The sequence below is a fragment of the Corvus cornix genome, chromosome 10 (assembly GCF_000738735.6).
Source record: "Corvus cornix cornix isolate S_Up_H32 chromosome 10, ASM73873v5, whole genome shotgun sequence".
Taxonomy (NCBI): domain Eukaryota; kingdom Metazoa; phylum Chordata; class Aves; order Passeriformes; family Corvidae; genus Corvus; species Corvus cornix.
In genome coordinates, this window is record NC_046340.1 from 3378101 (window position 1) to 3398948 (window position 20848).

Genomic DNA, 20848 nt, shown 5'->3' on the forward strand with positions numbered 1-20848 from the left:
TGCCACGCGCTTTGTATCCAACCCTAACCCGGGGGAATCGCTTGTTCCACCCCTGCCCACCCCGGGGTGCCCCGTCCCGCCCCGGTGTCCCCCGTTCCGCCTCGCTGTCCCTGTCCCGACCCGGTATCCCCCATCCCGCCCCGGTGTGCCGTGTCCCGCCCCGGTGTGCCCCGTCCCGCCCCGGTATCCCCTGTCCCGCCCCGGTATCCCCCGTCCCGCCCCGGTGTGCCGTGTCCCGCCCCGGTATCCCCCGTCCCGCCCCGGTGTGCCGTGTCCCGCCCCGGTGTGCCCCGTCCCGCCCCGGTATTCCCTGTCCCGCCCCGGTATCCCCCGTCCCGCCCCGGTGTGCCCCGTCCCGCCCCGGCGCGGGAAGCGGCGGGGCCCGGCCCGGAAGAGGCGGGATCGCAGCGGCGGCTCCGGCGGCTGAGGCGCGGTGAGGGGCGGCGGGGCGGCTGGGGGGGAGGGAGGCTGCGAGGGAGGAGGGAGCGGGAGCGACCCCCGCGGTCCCCCCTCAGCTCTGCCCGGCCCGCTGTGAGGGGAGAGGCCTCCGGCAGAGCCCTCCTGGGGGAGCCAGCCCCCGCCGTCGCTCTCTGCTTGGCCTTGGGTGCAGGACGGTGCCGGGTGCCCCCGGTCCCGGCCCCCGCGGGATGAATGTGATATTAACGGGATAGACCGTGAGGGGAGCAGCTCCAGCTGCTCAGGAGGAGCTGTAGCGGCGGGTCCCCAGGGCAGTGCTACCCCCGCCGCCCTCTCCCCGACTGCCCTAGACTTGAGGAGCGAAGTTCCTTGGAGATAGCTCGTAATAAAAACTAACGAGGTTAGCTCCGGGCAGAGGAAAGGAGGATGCATCCTGCAGGAATTACTCCTCCACCTGCCTCAGGGAGGTGTGCGCTGCGTCATTGGCGGGGGGAAGGCTGCGCAGGGGCTCTGGAGGCAGCAGACACCGCCTGTCTGGGGCTGCTGAAGGGGAATTGGGGCCACACGAGCACGGCACGGATTCCCCGGGAAAGGCCTTAGGCCCGGTCTGCTCATGGGTACAGCAGACAGAAGCCCCAAACTGGGCTTGGCCATTGAGGGTGTATATTTTAGCTCTTGTGTTCCTGCCAGCAAATCCAGAGACAGCGGAAGAGCTTATTCTGGAAGTGCAGAGCCAGATACCATAAATGCTGTAAATTACATGGGGCTTGTTAAAACAGTGGGCTTAGAGCCTTTCTCAGTATTTGCTATTAAGACCAGATTTTGCTGATGTAAAGTCCCAGATAACACCAACATCTGACTGGGAAATGCATATATACAAAAACAAGGAAACTAAAGCCTTAAACACAAATCCCATCAGACAGGCATATTGTGAGGTAATTTAGCATCCTCTTAGGTGCTGACCTTTCCCTAAATCAAGTTATTAACACATACATTACTGTGAATAAATTTGTTTATTTTGCCTGTCTTGCTGGTTATGTGTATTTGTAGGCTTTGCGTGATCTTCTACCTTAGCAAACTTTTCAAGTTGACTGTAGGAATGTTTTTCTTGCTAAAAGTGGATCAGGAGTAGATGGGGAGCATGTTCTGAAGTATTTTTTTCTGTGAAACATCTGTGTTGTCTTCCCAAAACCCAAGAGCTGTGTTAATCTGAGTGTAACTTTTCTTTGTCCTTCATTTTCACTATGTGGATTTTGGTGGCTATTACAATGACAGGCTTCATACCTTGCTAAAGCCACTTTTGTTGTGTTTGTGTTTAAAGTTTTCAGAATGACTTCCTTGGCTGACATGCCCCCGAATTATGAAATGATGTTTGCTCATCGATTCACATCAGATGATGAAGAATACCAGGAATATCTAAAACGCCCTGCAGATCCCCCTCCTATAGTTGAAGAATGGAGAAACAGATCTGGTGGCAACCAGAGAAACAGAGATCGGTACTGATTTTTCTTTTTAATCGTGGTCATTTCACAAATACAGTTAAATGATCATTTATTTCAGAAGAAATATAGGAGTCTGTTCTGTTCATAGAAGTTATTTCCTTGTTACCTCATAGATAACTATGTTTAAGAGAAATATAGTCTTCTCTGAAAAGTAATGAGGTTTTACATTTTCTGTGTATTGAGTGGCAAAGTTTTTGCATTGTGTATAAAAGTACTAAATTACTTGCTTTTTAGTAAAGAATGAGCTGGAACCACTGAACCCATTGCCCTGGGGTTTGTTCCTGCTCAGCCAGGACTATTTTTCCAGAGGGGAAAGATGAGATTTTTGCAAAACTAAGCACCCTGTCTTATGTTGGATGATAACTGGCAGGAAGGTGTGCAAAAGAACAAGCTAATAGTGTGATTATCTGCTCTAGCTGTCCAGAAAACATTTCATTTGTAAGCTAAATATTTGCCGTACTTTTTAAGATTAGGCTGTATTTCTTTTATTCAGTAGAAGTGACTGTAAAATCAATCATCCAATCTGTGTGGCAAGTACAGTGTTACCTGCCAGAGCAAATGACTTTGAATTATTTCTTTAAGATACAATTGCAGCTTTTTACTGAATTTTGGACAGATTTTTGAGTGACTGAAAACCAACAATTACAGCATATAGTACATTTGGGAATACTAACATCAGCCTTTAATATAAAGTAGTTAAACTCAGTCCAGCCAGGAATTGGGAAGACTCCTTAGCTAAATATCTAAATAGGATTTCTGCCTTATCTGAAGAAAAGGAGGACAACATTCTAACTTCTTCTCACTTGAGAAGCTGGTCATTAAGTTAAACACAGGATCACAGATTAAAAAAAGGTGACTGTTTAAGATACTCTTAAAAACTCTGTGGCTCTTTGAACTGATGAACTCTTACACCTACACTATGGTCACAAAGTGAACTTTATGCAAATGTCGTTTGTCTACACCACACCATTTCCAAACAAAATGACTATGAGGCAGCTCAAGCGTTGATGGGAATTGAGATAGAGCTGCAAAGACAAAATTTACATTGAACAATGGCTAAATACCACTGATAAGGTACTGTGTCTTGAGTGTGGGAATCTGCAGGAGACTGTGGTAGCAGTATTTTAGTATGTGTTTTAGGGAATATACAAATTCCAGGACGCATTGCTGTTAGGTGGCTGTAACTGTACCTAAGCCTGCTTTGCCAAAGCTTTCAACCACGAAGCCACTGGATGGGACCTGGCTTCAATGCACTACGGATGTGCCTCGGGGTTGTTTTTTAGATTTATGGTCTGGAGTCTCTGTTCAAACTTCCAGGTTCACCTAATGCCTGGGAATAGTTTGTGTAAGGAAACAGACTGTCCTTCGTAGCTTAGCAACTAGTGTGTTGGGTGAGAAATTCATGAGTGATCTCAGATGACTGTAGATATGTTGTGATGAGTTTGTCATACAAACATACAAATACTTGAGTGTATTAAGAGTTACATGACCGTTTTCATGAAAACTGCCAAATACAACAATTCATTATCAATCATCTTTTTAGACTTGATAATTTATGTCAGACTTTGATGTATCTCCTCACTGCAGGTTTCAAGATGGCAGATATTTTAGAGGGGACAGATACAACTGGCAAAGTGACTACAGATCTAATCAGAGGCCAGAAAGAGGTTGGGGTAACAACTACCAGCAGCACAGGCAAGGACAATCCTACTCATCCCACTACGGACAATATGGCTACAACTCCTACAACCCAGGGCCTCGTTACCATCCCTACTGACATCCTCGTGGGTTGAACGTCCAGTGATGCTATGTAACAAATTCAGTTAGCTTTTAGTTCTCTTATTTTTTCCACAGTTTTGTAGATAACTGAAGAATCAGTGTAACAGTCCATTGCTGTTTTTCTGTAGCGTGAAATGAAAAAGGGAACTCCTTTTATGAACAATAAAAGCATATTATGTGGAGTGTGTTTGGAGTCTGTAGATTTTAGATTAAATTTCTGTCTCATTCTTTTGTCTGAATATGTACTAGTACGTCTTTTCTTCCATCACTGAGATTTCTCTCTGTTACATTTTAGAAACCAAAACAGGTGAGGGGAGGATAGCTGTGGTTTGTATGCAGCCTGTAGCAGTGGCGCATTGCCTTAAGATAGCTCTTTTTGAAAATAACATACCGTGTCTTTCTGTGGAGAGAATTTCAGAATTCCTTAGTTTGGCTTTTGACAGTGAGAAAAGCTCAGTTTGGTTTGAATTTCAGATGCCTTAAAACTGAGAAGAGAGATCCTATTACTGAAATATTTTATGGGGTCGGCATACTGTCTGTTGACTCAATGGCTTCAATGCATTTGCAGAGTTCCTTTTAAAAAGTGGTCTAAAAGTTGGATAAAAAATAAGTAATTAGATAGATATCTTCTTGTAACAGTTCAGTGATACATAACTTTTACCTGAGAAGTAATATCAAACTTAGATTAATTAATCTGTGTCATTTTCAAATAAATTTGGTGTGTGCGTAACAAATTTTGGAATTCCCATTTCAGTAAAGCTGTAAAACTTCGACGCTACTGTAGTTTGTATGAAATACTTTGTGTATGTTATAGAAGAAAAGAACTATGGTCAGTACTGGTCTGTACTTTCTTCTGTGTGGGAAAGTAGCATAAACAGTGCAGAGTGTTACTCAGTTCTTAGAATTTAAGATTTATGGGTTTTTTTAAGTATTCACACAATAAAAGTAGAGTTCACATGTAAGGATGTTTCTGAGTATTTCTGAAACCTGCTTTTGAGACCTTCAGGATTGCAGCATTTTCTTCTCAGCCAACAGCTGAACAAGGAGCTGGACTGACGAGTAAGTGCTAGTACTGGACAGCTGTGGGCTTAAGTTAGCAGAATGGCCTACTCAACAGCAATCAGAAGGATGAGACACGCTGTAATTAATTAGAAGTCTGGAGTGTTAATCCACTATCTGCATTCTGTTCTAATAGGGTCAGAGTTCTCTGTTTACCCATTTACGTGATCAGCTAATTTGTATCAAGGGAGCAGTGCGTGTCTTTGTACTTGACATTTTCTTCAGCTGCTGTGCAGAAACAGGGCCCCATCCCTACAGATTGCTGTAAAAGTCATGGCATTATGTGATAAGGAGCACAAATTAGTGCATCTTGATTTGAAGATAAAGCACAGAAGTCAAAAGCAGAGTCCCCCAGCTCATCAGATGCTTTTAAGAGCTAAAGGGTGTGTTTACACAGAAAGAGTCACTGGATGTAGCTCTTGCATAGGCTGTCATACACAAGTGTCTTCACTGACCTGCTAAGTATTTGTTTTCTGCTTTTCTTATAATACTGTTAGCTCTGATACAGGTTTTAATATCCCACTCCCTGAAGTATTTGCCTCGAATTCAGTTAGAAATCTTTTCACAAGAGGTTTGTTTTTCCTCTAAGAAGTTCTACTGGATGAAATGCACTTCTTTGAATCCTCATTAATACAGTGGAGCCTTTACAAAGGGAGATACAAGATCATACAAAGTTCTAACCTCTGCTCTGTGGAGAGCCTGCAAGTTCGTGCCCCTGGTGGAATTCCCTTTTAATGCAGAATCATGTGCAGAGTGCCCAACACCCCAGGCTCCTGCCTCCAAGAAGGGAGTGCATCTCTTCCTGCAAAGAGCCTGACACTGCCAGCTATGCCGCGGAAGTCAGGCTGTACCAGGATGTTCTCCCTCACCATCTGGAGTAGCATCTCAGGTTGAAATGAAACGCAGCAGAAGGAACAGATCTGTTTCATCTGTTGTCTTTCCTCAAGCTCAATAACTATTTTATTATTTTGATTATCTTTCAGCTAGTGAATAAAGAGCCCTAGAAGGGTTTGGGTTGGAAGGGACCTCAGATCATTTAGTTCCAACCCCCTGGCCATACCTTCCACTAGGCCAGGTTGCTCAAAGCCCCATCCAGCCTGGCCTTGAACACTTCCAGGGGTGGGGCATCCACAACTTCTCTGGGCAACCTGTGTCAGTGCCTCACCACCCTTGCAGGAAAGAATTTCTTCCTAATATCATCTAAAGCTGCCCTCTTTCAGTTTGAAGCCATTCCCCCTTGTCCTGTCACCACATGTCCTTGTTAAAGTCCCTCTACAGCTCTCCTGTAGCCCCTGTAGGTACTGGAAGGTGCTCTTAGGTCTCCCCAGGTTCTTCTCCAGCTCTTTCCATCTTCGTGACAGTGTTGTGAATCCCACTTTGCTGGCTGCGCAGCAAAGCATGCCAAAAAAAGGCCCGGTGGTGTAGTATGCCAGAAAATGGCAAATCCAATCTTCAACATTGTGGGTGGACTGTAGAAGCAGATAGATCACGATGGTCTAGGTGGAAGCTATGAATTAGAATCACACATTTTATGGTCTCAGCTGTCTTACTTTGAGTCTCTTGACTGAGACCGGGAGAGAGACAGGCCAGTGCAGCTTCCCAGTTTGTGCTTTTATATTCATAATTCCCACATGCCTCACCAGTAGAGCTCTTAATTCAACTTTAAGGGCTTGTATTATTTACAAAACTTTTCCTTAGAACAATTATGGCAAAAGTTTAATTTGGGGAGGTGGGGGGAGAGGAATACATTGCTAAATAAATGCATGCCTTGCACCAGACAGAAAAATACATAAAATCCAAAATATATTACCTCAGTTCCCATTTAGATGAATTAGTATTTATGATAAAGTCCAGTTTACTGTCTCTTTCAAGCTAAATAAAACCAGCTAAGTATTGCCTGCAATTACATTTTGTGCATTACACTGTGTTACAGATGATAAAACTGAAGCTGGGCAACTTCAGACACTATAGAAATTGTTTGCTTTAACTGTGCTGGAGATTGCAGGGTAAACATTAAAATTCAGTGTCTGGAATCTGACTTTAAGAGATCTCTTCCATCTGACATTTGCTCAGACATCATAATTACCATGAATAAAACAAAGATAAGTGTTATGTATTAAAAAATGACTGCCACGTTACCGAGAGTGTGAATGCAAAGTTCTGAATAGAGCTTTGCAGCAGCTCTAAATCCACTCCTGAAGGCATACAGCAATTTTGCATGGATTTTTAATTGATACTGAAGAATAATCATGCTAAATTACAGGTACTATGGCAAATAACTAAGAAAAATCAATAGCTTTTGTACAATTTCTTAACTAGCATTTTTAAAAATGCTTAAAGGCTTTCAAATCACAGCTAAGCCCCTAGAAACTTGAATGTAAAAGAATGTGCACAGTAAAAAAAAAAAATCTTACTGTGATTTGTGAGATCCAGTCTTACAAGTTTTCACTGCTATTCAACCTCTATTTCATTCTGTCTGTGCAGCTGGGAACAAAAATGTGCAGATGTGCTTTGAAAGGTTAGTTAGAAGCTGAACTACTTTCAAGAAGCTCTCTAGTAGAGATTGCAGACCAGGCAGACAAATGTCATTTCAGATATAAATATAATCAACATTCAACTCCTTGAACGAGAAAGATACTTAATCTCCTGTTTAAATATATTTTAATATATTGCAGCAGTTATATATTTGAATATATTTAAACTCATACTATTAATTTGCTAATAAGTATTCTGCTTAACCAAGAAACATGTCCACATTTGCTTCTTGTACTGAGATGTTGGAAAGGAAAAGCTTTTTGTATCAAATTAAAAAAAGAAGGTTTTATCTGTCACCATCCCTATTCCTTAAGTAAAACAAAAATCTCCGAATTACACAACTCTGGGGAATTTTTCTGGCTGGTCCAACTGTGCTGCCACACCTTCTCTAATGCTGACAAACAAGAGGAGTATGAACATGAAGCAAGAAGGAAGGGAAAACAGGACTGCACCTTATAGCAGCTACTTGCACCTTGGGAGCAATTTGGCAAAACTGCATTTCCTTTGCCTTTCACTTGCCAATCAGGAAAAATTGCTATAATCTGTCTCCTTGTCCCTGAAGGTTAGAAGAGAGCTACATAACCCTGCTTGAACTATGCACAGCACTGATACTCTCCTGCCCAGAAGCTAAGCAAGATTATAGGGCAGATCAGGTTTCCCTGAAAGCACCTAGGAAAAATTCAGCCTGTTTCAAAACACACGGAGGTGAATCCAGAGATCAAAACTGAGTCCAGCAGCTGCAGCACTGCCAGGAGAGTCAATGGCAACCATGCTGTGGTGGTGCACAATGATCTTGCCTCTCAAGAGGCTTATTTTTTCATTAGGCTCTGCAGGCTGGAATGTATTTTTGTGTTTACCATGGCCTATATTTTTCTTCAGAAAGCCTGGACTGCGCTTAGTGGTTGTCAGTCCTCATTTGCTTGTGTGAAAAAGCAATGCCAAAGTGTTATTTCTGTGCAGCTCGCCCCTGACTAAGTACCCTGCCCTGTTAAAATGCATATTTCTTACAAGAGATGGTGGAAATTGCTAATACCTACCTTTTACTCCAAGTCTGATAAACACACAACAGGATAAATCATATCACTATCTTCAATGCATAACTTCCGTGTTATTTTTGACTAGCATGAAAACAAATGAATGTTGTCTTTATCCTAACACAGAGATGCCTTTTTTTAAATCAAATCATACTTCAGCAGCTGGCTTTCCCCCCCCAAGTATGGGCTCCCTTTTATTTTGGGGGTTGTTGTTGTATACTGTAGAATTCAAACTTTGCTTCATTAATAAAAGATGTCTCAATAACAAGGATCAAAACTGATTCTGCTCATTGTTTGAAGAAAAAACCTCATCTATTCAAGAAATGAGCTAAATCATGAAAATAACTTAGTTATTTGTTATAGAACTACAGAAATAATTAATGCTCAATCTCATCCATGAAAAAAACAATCTTCAAGGATTCAAGCAGAACCTTCAAACTGAAACATGTTATAAAGAATGATTAAGACACTAAGCTTTTTCAATGCTCTTATTCTGTGTGAGGAAAGACAATATGGTATTTAAATATCCACATAAATCAAATACTTAAGATTATAATCAGTACTGCTGAGGTACAAGTTAAAAGCCCAACTATATTTTAAGACATTTCACACAGCTTTTGGCCAGGTTTAGCATGATCAGAAAGTGGATGCTTTTTGTCCAAAGTCATGTCTGAGGTTTGTTTCTGAAGAAATGCTTGAAATTACACATTTTTCTATTGAAAATGTGCTCAAGAAAAATAAAATTACACTAATAATTGCCAAAAGCAACCAGCCTCAAATGATTACATATTCTTTTTACGTAACAAGAAAATCATTTTTTCCACAGCAAAGCCTGGTTTTCAGTCATCATATCATCTTGATTTATGAAGGCCACTGAGACCTAAACCAAAGCACATTGAAGAATACTGCTTCAGTGGTTTTAATGGTATGAGCATTTAAATACAGCATACAAAACCTCTGGAGTTTAGATCAGTTTAGTGCAGGAGCTCTGTGGGGACACACATTCTTCTCAGATCGAGTTCATCTTACTCATTTGCAAGCCACACACTTGAAACACCTGCTCTGAAGTGAGCTGAGGGAGCATCAAGCCTGGGGAGCACATATGCTCCTCTAAACCCCAGCTGAACTCCTGTAAGAACGTAAAGGAGCTTTACCTTAAATCGCCAACATGGGCAAATCCTATTTCTCCAGCTCTGTGGCTCAGAGGATACTTCCATCAGAAGGATTAATTCTTTTTTATGTTCTAAGAGAAAATGGTAGTGGAGGGATGGTGTTAGAGCACTGGCAATGAGGGCAGGGAGCATGGCTGAGCTAAAGGATTCTTTCATGGCTGTTTCCCCATGTATCCTGCAAAAGACAGTAAGGAAGTGTTGAGATTTGACTGCTGGTCATCAAGTGACTTTATGGCCACATCACAGCCTGAGGGGAGGGAAACAAAAAAATGAAAAACAAAAACCAACCAAACAAAAAAACCACCAACAAAACAAAACAAAACAAAATTCCTTCCTCCACAGACTCCAGGGACCTCCCCATCACAGAACAAGCTGGCAAAATACAGAATCTGGACGCAGTTAAGCAGCTGGCTTATTACACTGGCACAGTTTAAGTCCTTAAGCAAGGTGGACAGATCCAAGGGACAATGAACAAATCACTGTTTATTACATATCCTGCAGTCTGGGTAAATCCAATTGAACAACCTCTTTAGACCCCACCAGTAGGATTTTAGTTTTTAGAGACAAAATGGATTTAGTGCTAGATAATAAAAGCTAAACCTAATCTTACTTCTCTGCACACCTGCATTAAACATATTCTCACTATTGACCTAGAAATGCTTTTTAAATCTGATACTGTTTTTACTCTTGCCTTCCTATCACGACACAGGCACCAGGCCAGTTATTTCAGATATAGCTGTTTTACTAGCTTCTCATATCTGAGCACTTCTGAAGACAAGACTCTTAAAGCTACTTTAAAATTCTAAAAAGACAATTTTGCCACAGTTCCAGTCATTCTTCCAGAACTAAAAAGAAAGTGAAAAGGATGTTTTCAAAAATAGAACCAGACATGCGTGTTACATGCTCAGCTACAAATCACATTTAACCCTTTTGTGTCTCAGCTTCCATCTGTAAAACTGTGGTTCTGTGCCCTGTTTTCCTCTTCTGTGCTCTACATTTTGGCTACAAAACCTACCAGGCAGCAGCTACTCCATATAAAACATAGGTATGGTATATAAATCTGAGCTGGGGTCTGTATGTCCCAACACAATGTATTAGAAACATTCTGGTGAGCAAATTAATTTATTTGTTGATTTTAAAATATTTTTTTAACTAAACCCAAAGATACTATGAAGGCAGTGACTTGTTTTAAACAGTGTCTTTATGTCACTCCATAGTTATATAGTATATATATATATATATATATGGGATTCTGTAGCCTAGAAAGCTCTCAAAGCTAGACCTACAGTAAACACGATGTGATTCTAATCCTATGGGTACAGTAGAAAAAGCCTTAAAAAATTTAAGTAGCATAAAGACAGCCTCATCATAACTAAGATGTGTGGGTACTCCAACTTGATAGTTAACACTGAATTATATAGAGGTGAATTAAAAACGAGGGGGAAATCTACTCAAACCAGATTCCACATCAATAAAGCTTGTGACAGTTACTGTATTGAATGTGCTATTAATGTATATTTCATTGATTTTATAAACATTCTCATACACACCATACAGTCACAGCAAGGGTGAGCAAAATTCCAGCCTTAGAAGTATTACAGTGCTTGTTTTTAAAAAAAAAACAACCAAGTAGATGCAAAAATGTTGATACAAACAACTAAAATTACATAGTTCAACATCTGAGTTTCAAAAACCATAAAAGGTAAAGTTGTTTTTTGCACCTACAGGAAAAGAAAAGAAAATACAGTGGTGAGGGGAGGAATGGATGAGTCAGCTATGATGGAAGAGGGGATGTACTGGTGAAGGAAAAGAGTGATAGATCTGCCATTGCAACAAAAGTCTCTTATCAGAAATAAAGTCTTATTCTAGAAGAGTCTACTGAAAGGTCAGTGTCCTTAGTAGCTGAGAAGATGAAATCATATAACTGAAGGTTAATTAAAAATCTATTTAAAAGACATTTGTAATTGATGAGAACTGGAGGACAAAGATGGCATCACAGACCATTGGCAAGAGAATTCCTCCATATGGCATCTATTTCTCATTAATTCTCTGGGGGAGGATCCTAGACATCCCAGCAGGTCCTGTCGTGTCTTTGGATTCAAAGCTGTCCACGCACTCAGCTGCTCTCTGGCTGAACTCCACTTTTGCTGCACATAATGCACACAGCAGTGCCAGGAACATGGGCTGATGAACGGCTTCTGACTCTTTCAATCACACCTCCCATACCACGTTTGAAAGGTGGGAACCTGTCCCTAACCATGCCACCCAGGACATGGCTCAGGAAATATTCTCCGATTCTTCACATTTTCTGCTACTAGTATAGAAACTGTCAGGATTCCCTCTGAAAGCTATTCTTTGAAGCCCTGGGGCTCATTGCCAATTCCTTCTCTCAACAACAGCTTAAGCCTGAGAGCTCTTCACCCACTACACTGTTTATCATCAGCTATGGATTGGTTATTTTGGGACAGCTTCATTGTGGAACAGTGTGTGGCGGTGACTTTGTAGTATTTTTGTCTGCACCACTTGGGATAAAAGCAGCCTATTCAAAGATCCCAGCTGAGTTCAGGATCCTTACAGCCCCTACCATTAAAATCTCTATGGAGCACCCCTACTATTGCTTGCAAGAGACAAGAGGAGTTTAATATGATAACCTCAGTAAATGACACAAGAGTGCCTCAGTTTCAAAAGCTGAGAGGAGGCTATTAAACAAAAGAAAATTACTGTAGGTAATAAAAATCACTGACACCTCACTGGGAGTTGCCTGGTTTAATACAGGCAGGGTGGAGAACACTACAGACTTCAGAAAGAAAAGGGTCCAAAGAGCAGAACTGATTCAAATTCCTATCGACTAAGCTGTTAAACAAACCACATTTTCTTCTATGAGCATTACAGATATAAATATATAGGAGCACTCAGTCCACTGCAGCATGCTGAGAACCTAAACAAATGTTACAATGCATGAAGGATCTCGTGTGTGTAACATCTGCATCACAGCTGGGGTGGGGAAGTGCCACGCTGGGGCTGCTGCTTCCGCGGCTCCCGATGCCCCGTGCGTCCCCGTGACATTGCCAGCCTGCAGGCAGAGCTGCACCGTGCACAGTTTGGTAACAGGGCTGATTATCTGCCAGCAGCTGATAAACTGCAGATTCCCATGCAGTAACAGCATGGCCTTCTGTTTTAACTAGCAAAACACTACAGCAGAATCACTTAGCTGTAGTTATGATTTTATTTAATTCATTAAATTGTTTACTCTGTGTCCACATCTTACTCCATTTCCAAGTCAAATTAACACATCACTTCAGATTAGGATAAGCAATACATCCTGAATACTGATACAGGCCAGAATGTGATTATAGTAAACTCAGTTTATAAATCTTCTTCATTGACTCTTTATCAGGAAAGTTCACTATACACAAAAGTAAATAAAGGAATAAACCAAAGATCATATACTTAAGAAACACTTAAAATGGGTATTTTAAATCACATTTGTCACTTTCTAAGAGCTTTCAAATTTATGTGACTTTAAATAATAATGATTTTGACAAAAAACATGTTTTCCCCTGTGAAAGGTATTAACAGGAAATTGAAAAGCTCAAGGAAAATGAAGTTCCATTTTTAACATTTGTGATGAGCCTACTCTGACTGTGCAGTGGGAGAGGTATTTATCATGCATAGCCTGTCCTTCTCCTTGGATGCTGTCTTTCAGTTTGGACTGGAAGCACTGTGTGTTAGAGGATCATTAGCCAGGGTCATGTACATCATCTCTCCTCACAAATGAACACAGTCAACACTGCAACAGCCACAGAGACACTGTGCAAGCAGGGCCCAATGTACACATTGTGGCTCACACATGACAAAGCAGACAGACTGAACTGCACAAAAGAAATGTTTTCCCCTAAAACACACCCATCCCAAAGCAAGGGCAAGGCAATGGCCTCATAGCTGCTGCAAGGCTCCTTGGAGGAGCATGCTCTATCCCACATGCAAAGCACAGAACCTACACAGACACCTCTGGCCATGATGGATCCTGCCACCAAGTGTTATCAGGAAATTCTATTACCTGGCTTCCAGATGGACAGTGTTCTTATCCCTTGGATTACACAAAGTTTCAAGCACGTGACAGGAGCTTTACGCTGTGAAAACATAACGAAAGAAGACTGGAGAAAAATACCACCTTACACTGCCTTGTAAAGCAGCCAGATTGCATGGTGAGAAGTACAGAGGTACATGGAAGAATTGCTTAATTCACACTTATATTCCTGTCTCTGGGCTCTGAATGCAGTATCTTGGATTATCTCTACTACTGCACTGCTAAAATTACAGGAAACTAATTACTGAAACTGAATTAATTTCTGCTTAGTTTTTCCCACACAAACTTGTCTTTTACATGGCACTCTTGACCCTTAGCATTTCAGAAATCATTTTAGGTTCCTCTTTTTGCCATAAAAGAGAGGAATGCAAGGCAGTACTGAAGAAAACTGAGCAAGATTTTCATCTCCTTCCAGGAGTCTCATGATCCACTCTTCAATCTTTTTCCATTACTATTTAATGGTATTATAATTACTGTTAGTCTCCAGTGTTCAGAATAATCACAAAACAAATACAACCTTGATTATGCTCATATTATTATTTGTATTACAGGGGCAACAAGAGATTTTGAGCTTTACCAAAGGAACAGAGGAATATGCATCTCCAAGAACCCCCCCTCCCAAATCTAGAATGAGAATTTTTAAGTTATTATAAACAGAAAAGACTGAAAAAAAGGGGCAAAACCCAGAGGTTTCTATACCTTGTCTATATGCTCTTATTTTCTTACTTAGAAGTCTGACATTTTTCTTTTGAAAAGATTCTGTCCTTCATGAAAATGGACACATAAGGCATATAGGATAATCAGCAGTCCTGCTCTCTACAATTGGCTCAAACCTCATTATTTAGGACAAGTTCTTCTCTAAAACCCTTAAATATAGTTATCTCCTCTGCTGCCAATCCAACGTTCGTGACAGTCTTGATAGCTTATTCTCTGCTGCCAAACCTGCCTCCAGTCACACTTTTTTGTTGCAACTAAGAAGTCACAGATTTATTTATCCTCTGAAACTGTGGGCTGTATTTATCCTCTAAAACTGAACAAGCATGTAGCATTAGACCAAAGGCTCCTTTGTGGAGAAAGCACATAATCTGGAAGACAGACAGATGGGTGTCTCTTCGGCTTGATGCTGTTCACAGACAGCAGAGCAAAGGAAAATTAAGTGTTTGATTCACTCTCTCACATACTACACTATCAAGTGAGTCAGTTAATCAGAAAACCTGATTTAACCATTCTCAAGTGATTTCACTTAAACCATGAAGTGTCATCCTCTTTTGCTATTTGCACTTTTTCCAACAGTGACAATCCACACAGCAGAAGGGCTAGGTCTGAAATTCAGAAATCAAAGGTGCCAATGATGGGCATGAATTTCTCCAAGTTCAAATTTATCTTTAATTAGCATCTTAGCACTTCCCTTTCTGACACAGAAGTGTGTGTCTCATATTTAGAAACATTTTTTAATACAGTCCAGAGCTCTCTTCCCCTGCAGAACCAGCTCACCATATCCTCTAACCTGACTGAGCACTTCTGGCAGCAGCTCCTCCTGGTGCAAGGTTGGAGGCTGGGCTCCCAGGGCTGCCAATTCAGCGTCAGGTGAACCTGTGGGAGATCTCACAACAATTTGGACAAAGCTCTGCAGACAAGACCCAGGAGCTGCAGTTGGCCTACCCTGGAGATGTGCCAGCCCCTCACAGCAATTACAAAGTGTTAGCCCTGCCTTGCTGTGAGGGGTAATAGTTCAGCCACCAACACAAAAAAATATTGGCAAGATGTAGCTGCCTTTGTAGAATCAATTTACTTAAATAAGATGGGAAGGCAGAATAGATGAACTACTTATGAGCAGTTCACCAACTTTTTCATCTGAATTTGTATTTTAACTCATACAACTCTCAACAACAACCACATCAATAGATGCTCTTTTTATACCGCACATCAGTGGCCCTCACATGAACCTGTAATTTCAGAAGATGAATCTTTCCTGTTTGAAAATTTCAGATTGGCAGGATTCAGGAGTCACACTAAGAGGGCCATAGGTAATATCCTTTTTCCACCTAGATTCCCAGATTGCCAGTAAGAAATAACTGTGAAACTTATATTGCAAATTATTAGATTTATAGTCTTTGAAAACCTGACAGGTTTTTTTTCCCCATTCTGACTTGGGTGCTGAACAGCAAAGGAGGTGCTATAAAACATCTCGAGTCTATTATGTCCTCTATTCTGTGTATCTTCCTTCCCAGCAGGGTTTAGAAGGACATGCAGAACAAGCCTGTAAAGCCCATAAGCCAAGCAAAATTGCTCCTAGCCCAATAAATTAACCTTTGATTAACAAAATTATTCTGTTCCTCCCTCTCATGTTTTATTTTCTTTATTTTTTGATTTGAGAAGTTAACATGTTATGCAAACCCAGGCATCAAACAAACAAGGTCTGTTTCTTCAGAGAGTCTCATCAAGGTAACATTGGATAATCACAGGGCAAAGCCTGAAACCCAGCCTGAAAATAGCTAAGTCCTTAAAATGAGCTAACAGGAATTGCTTATTTAAGTTTGGAAGTCCAAGTGTGTAAAACCTGGAGCACTGCTCTAAATTCCTCCCCAGGTAAAAAGACCAAGTTGGTTCACTGAAGTGAGCAGGAATTACATGCAGCTGAGAAACCAAAGGTTTTCTACAGGTTTCCTGTGGAGGCCTACCTTACAGCAAGATCAGCGAACAAAAATATTTTCCAATTCAGATTTGTAAGGGCAGCCCCTTAAAGCTGGCAGAACAGCTTATGGCAAGCTCTGGTATTACACATTCTTTTTGTCTTTAAGTGCACAAAATGCATATCAACACCTCCTCTGGCAGGCTCACTTTACTTGTTTTTGCATATTTAGGATTTATATACTTTTCAGACTATTGAAAGCAGTGTTTAATTAGATCTTACACCTTCTCTGCTTTTACACACACAGGTACTTGACTACTGAAAGACAGGACTTGCCTCATATCCACAATTTAACAACAGCTATTGTCAAATTAATGTTTTCAGATGATCTATTTTCACATTTATCTTCTGCCAGAAATATTGCATAGAATGGTATAAAATAAAGAAAAAAAAATTCTTCTGGCTGGTATGTGACAGCAATCACAGTAACCAGAAGTCATAGACTGAGAACATCATTATAAGCTGATCATCTTTTAAAAATATTTAACAAAAAGCTCCTGGGTCTGCTTTAGCAGCTGAACCTGAACTCAGTGAGGAAGTAACTGAAGGGAATCAGACATTCTCATTAAGTGAAATTAGCCAAGTGCAATTAGCCTGGCTGGTTCCCTCTATGTATTAGCATTTATATTCAGTCAGTGATGAGCCTAATCAGGTTTTTCGAACAAAAAGGAAAAATCTCGTCAAAACCCATAAACCTATTAGGTTTATTAGTAACAGTTTGCACTTCCACTGTAAAATGGCAGTTAAGAAACTGAAGAAAATTGTTCAGAAGTGTATCTGAGTAGCTACCAGCAATCTTTCCTCATGGTAGGAACATGTCCTCACATACCTGCTGGCTGATTGCTGCCAGATTTACTGGAGACAAAAGGAGACATTTCATTAAAGGGCAAATGCCAGGAGGCTACAAGGAGCTGCCACAGGGCCTCACTGGAAGGGACAGGTTTGGACTCTGATTGCAAAGATTGTATCACAAGGTCTTTTCCCTCCTTCCACAATGAATGCATCTCTAAGGGCTGTCAGGCTCAAAAAACAGAAAAAGAAATGTGGTGGCATGTAAAGAGATGCCAGCAACAATGCTGATGTGAAAAATAAAGAGCAGAAACAGCCCCAGAGAGCCTGGTCCTGCTGGGGGGCACTTACCTGGAACAGCAGCAGCAAAACTGAAGGTGAGAGGCAGCAAGAGAGCCCAGATGTGGTAGGAAGGTGGCTGCTGGGGCTGAGCACCTGCACTGATACCTCCATCAAATGTAACCCCACAGACCTTCTGAACATCAGAAAGGAAGCAAAAAAACTTCATAGACTTTAAGACAAACTATGGAAAGTAGCACTGGTGGAAATAAAAGGGTTCCACACAAATAGCTTGTTTTATAAAATTCAACTTGGCAATGCCCCTGTCAGACAGCTGGGCACAAAGTATGTCCTAACACATGTTGAGAGCTTTGAAATTTGTTATAAATTATGCCTCAGTGCATCCTGGTTTGCAAAGCACTATAGCAACAAAAGCTGGCCAAAGGAACAGCATTGCTGCAGCCCTTCCCACGTGCACTGCACACCTGCTAGGTATTAGAAAAAAACCAACTTAATTACAATCACCCCAGAACCATAGCTTGTAACCCCAGCTATTCTCTTAAGGCAGACAACTGCTTTATCTGAGCAGCAGGAAATGAGGCTTTGACGCTCTTGTTTGTTCTTTTTTCCTTGGGTCCACAGCTAACTGCTCTCTTCACAGCACGTTTCTATAGTGACCAGCTGCTGAACTGATACTCAATATATTTCCCTTCTCACCTGCCATACTTCAGATTTGGAAACTCAGAATGTTATTTAAACAATATTCCAAAAACTTACCCTCAGGCTGCAGTAAGATGGCACAGTGGATACTTCATCACTCTAACTTCCCCAGTTCTTGAAAGAACAAATAAATGCAGCATTTATAGATGAAAGAAAATTTATCACAGCTCAGTAACAGTTACTTGAGAAGCCAATATACAAGGGACCAGGAAGAAATGAACTCCCAGTATCTCAGAGAAGTACCAGACCCCTCCTTTCAGGCAAGCATTTCATTTCTTCAGCAGCTTTTTGGCTGTTTATTGTGCCTCAGTTGTATTAAGAGCACTTTGCCCCAAATGCAGCCCCTTCCTAGAGAGTAACAACCAGGGCAGGTTTTACAGGAGGATAAAGCACTTGTGTTCCCCAAAGGAGACAGGGGAGCCCATTTTAAAACAGTCAATATCACAATGAATCATCCTCCCAAGAGAAAGACTAAAAACATTAAGAGGGGAATACAGTAGGTAGAAGTAATGAAGAAAAAATTTTAAAAACTCAGCCAGTTCAAGTTTTACACAAGCAAATAAACATTATGAGAGGGGAAACAAGAACAAGATGTGAAGAACTGAGCAGGAAAATCAGGTGTACCTATCTTCCTGGAAGCTGGAAGCAGGAAGATATTAAACTGTGCTTTCTGCTAAATTGCTGCTGCCAGTTCTTGACAAAGTCGTCAATTATCCAGGATTATTTAGACTGATGATACCTGAATAAACGAGGATTTAGAAACACTTGGGACTAAAAGGAGGGATACGAATGTGCTGCAGATGATAAATGGAGTGGATTGAAAGAAAAAGAGCAAAGAGGCCAGTTTCAGAGGGTATAATTAAATATCCTTAATTAGCATATTACACTACTACAATGAAACCTACATCCAAAGCTGGATTTTAGAAAATAAATGTAACTGAGTGGATGAAAGACTAAGACCCTTCCATGCCATACAACTGGCACAGAATTTATTCAGATAACTTCTATTTTGCTAATGTTTAAATAACTTAATTATACTTAAAAATTGCACTGACTGCCCAGGCCTGCAAGCAGTAAGATACTGAATCACCATTAGCCAGATTTTACTGAAATTGGTCAGACCATGCATTAGGGAAAGAGGACAGTGTTTGATTTCAATAGCTGAGTAATCATGTAGCTTAATGCACACGGATAAAGCAGGTACCAACGTAAAAGTTATGCAGCAACTGGCACCACAATGTTTTTAAATTGGTCCAGGAATAAGAATTTATTTTGAGCAGGGATTTGTGAAGTGTTTTGAAGTTCTTGGAAGAAGCTTCTTACAATATCACAAAGCTCTTCTCTATTAAAAACATACTCTGCTGGAGTAAGGGATATTTGCTACCACAACTTTTTCAATAGAATGAAAGACATTTTACTGTGTTCATGAAGAGACAGTTGACAGGTTAGGATTTCAATGCAAGATTTGTAGGAGCTAGGCCTAAATCACAGTTTTGGCATTGTTTGGTCACACAAGTTGCTTAACCCTTCTCTACCTCTCTTTTGATATACAGTGGACCAGCAGTTCCTGCCTCCCAAGCATTTCACCAGGTTACATAAATCCACAACCAAGATGTTAGGGATATGACTGGAAGACAGCACAAAAACCACTGACATAAGAGGCTGTCAGATATTAAATATGATTCTATGATTCTATATGGCAACACCACAGTGTTACTTACACTGACATTCTAACATAATTTTGGCTACTCATATTAAATAAATTGTACATTCCCAGCATGTAAAGGCTTTATTTGCCCCACTACTAGAATTCAAGTTATTGTCATTGATTAGGAAAAATAAATGCAGAATGCCAGCTGAAGGTGTTTAGGAAAGGTGAAGAAACCAAGGCAGAAGCCAGCAAAGCCTAGGCAGAACATGTTGACAAGACAGAGAGGGCACTGAAAAACTAAGTTAGCTATTGTAGATAATCATTGAAGATCAATGTACTTCAGAGACTGTATCTGTCCACACAGCTCCTCCCTCAGTCTGTGTCTGAAGTCATGGGCAAGTGTAATACATTATTTCAATGGAGTATAGAAGCTTTCAAAGAAAACTTTATAATGGCTGTTGCAGCATCCAATTCCAAATGTAATTTATAAATACAGAATTCCTCAGCCTTTTTATTGTTGTTTTCTACTCATGATAGGAAGTTCAGGAAATAAAGAGAAAAAACCCCAACAACAAACCAACAACACTTCGCCTTGGTTTACTTTGCCTTAATTTTTGTGCAAGACACGGTACCCCTCTGCTGGGCAAGAGCAGATCTAACAGCAGGGAGGGGTGAACCAAAACTGATGGAACAGTAAACAAAATCAGCCTGTGCAGACTGAAAAGAAAAGTAAGGAAAGAGGACTGAGGCAATGTATGGCTGCCCAAATGCCTGAGAAAGTAAGGGGCTCAGATGGAAACCATTAAACAGAATTCAGAATTTAGACTTATTTCTCCAGAAAGTAACATTTTTCGTAACTTCTTTAAAATTAGTCATCTTGCAGCTGTCATCTTGACAAACACCAGTTCTCTAATTCCAAAAGCAACCATTGCAATATTTAGGATAACAGGAAACTGAAAGAATTCCCTAAAGCAAAAGAATTTTTGCCCATGAAAAAGCCAATTATGAGAGATGAAGCTTGTACAGCATCAATCAGGTAATGCATCTGCATAAATGCTTATGCATTCATAACATTATTTTCCAGGACAAGGTATGACAAACCTTAAGCAAACCTTCAGAACAGTTTATC

The 20848-nt window shown here is 40.9% G+C and overlaps 1 protein-coding gene across 1 annotated transcript; it reads left to right on the top strand.

The window, feature by feature from the left end:
• Positions 1-370: 370 nt before the first annotated feature.
• On the top strand, positions 371-4660 carry RAMAC (RNA guanine-7 methyltransferase activating subunit). Its single transcript, XM_039557972.1, has 3 exons — positions 371-433; positions 1739-1913; positions 3507-4660. Exons 2-3 carry the CDS (start codon positions 1747-1749, stop codon positions 3694-3696), a joined length of 357 nt encoding a protein of 118 aa, XP_039413906.1. The 5' UTR covers positions 371-433; positions 1739-1746; the 3' UTR covers positions 3697-4660.
• The last annotated feature ends 16188 nt before the right edge of the window (positions 4661-20848 follow it).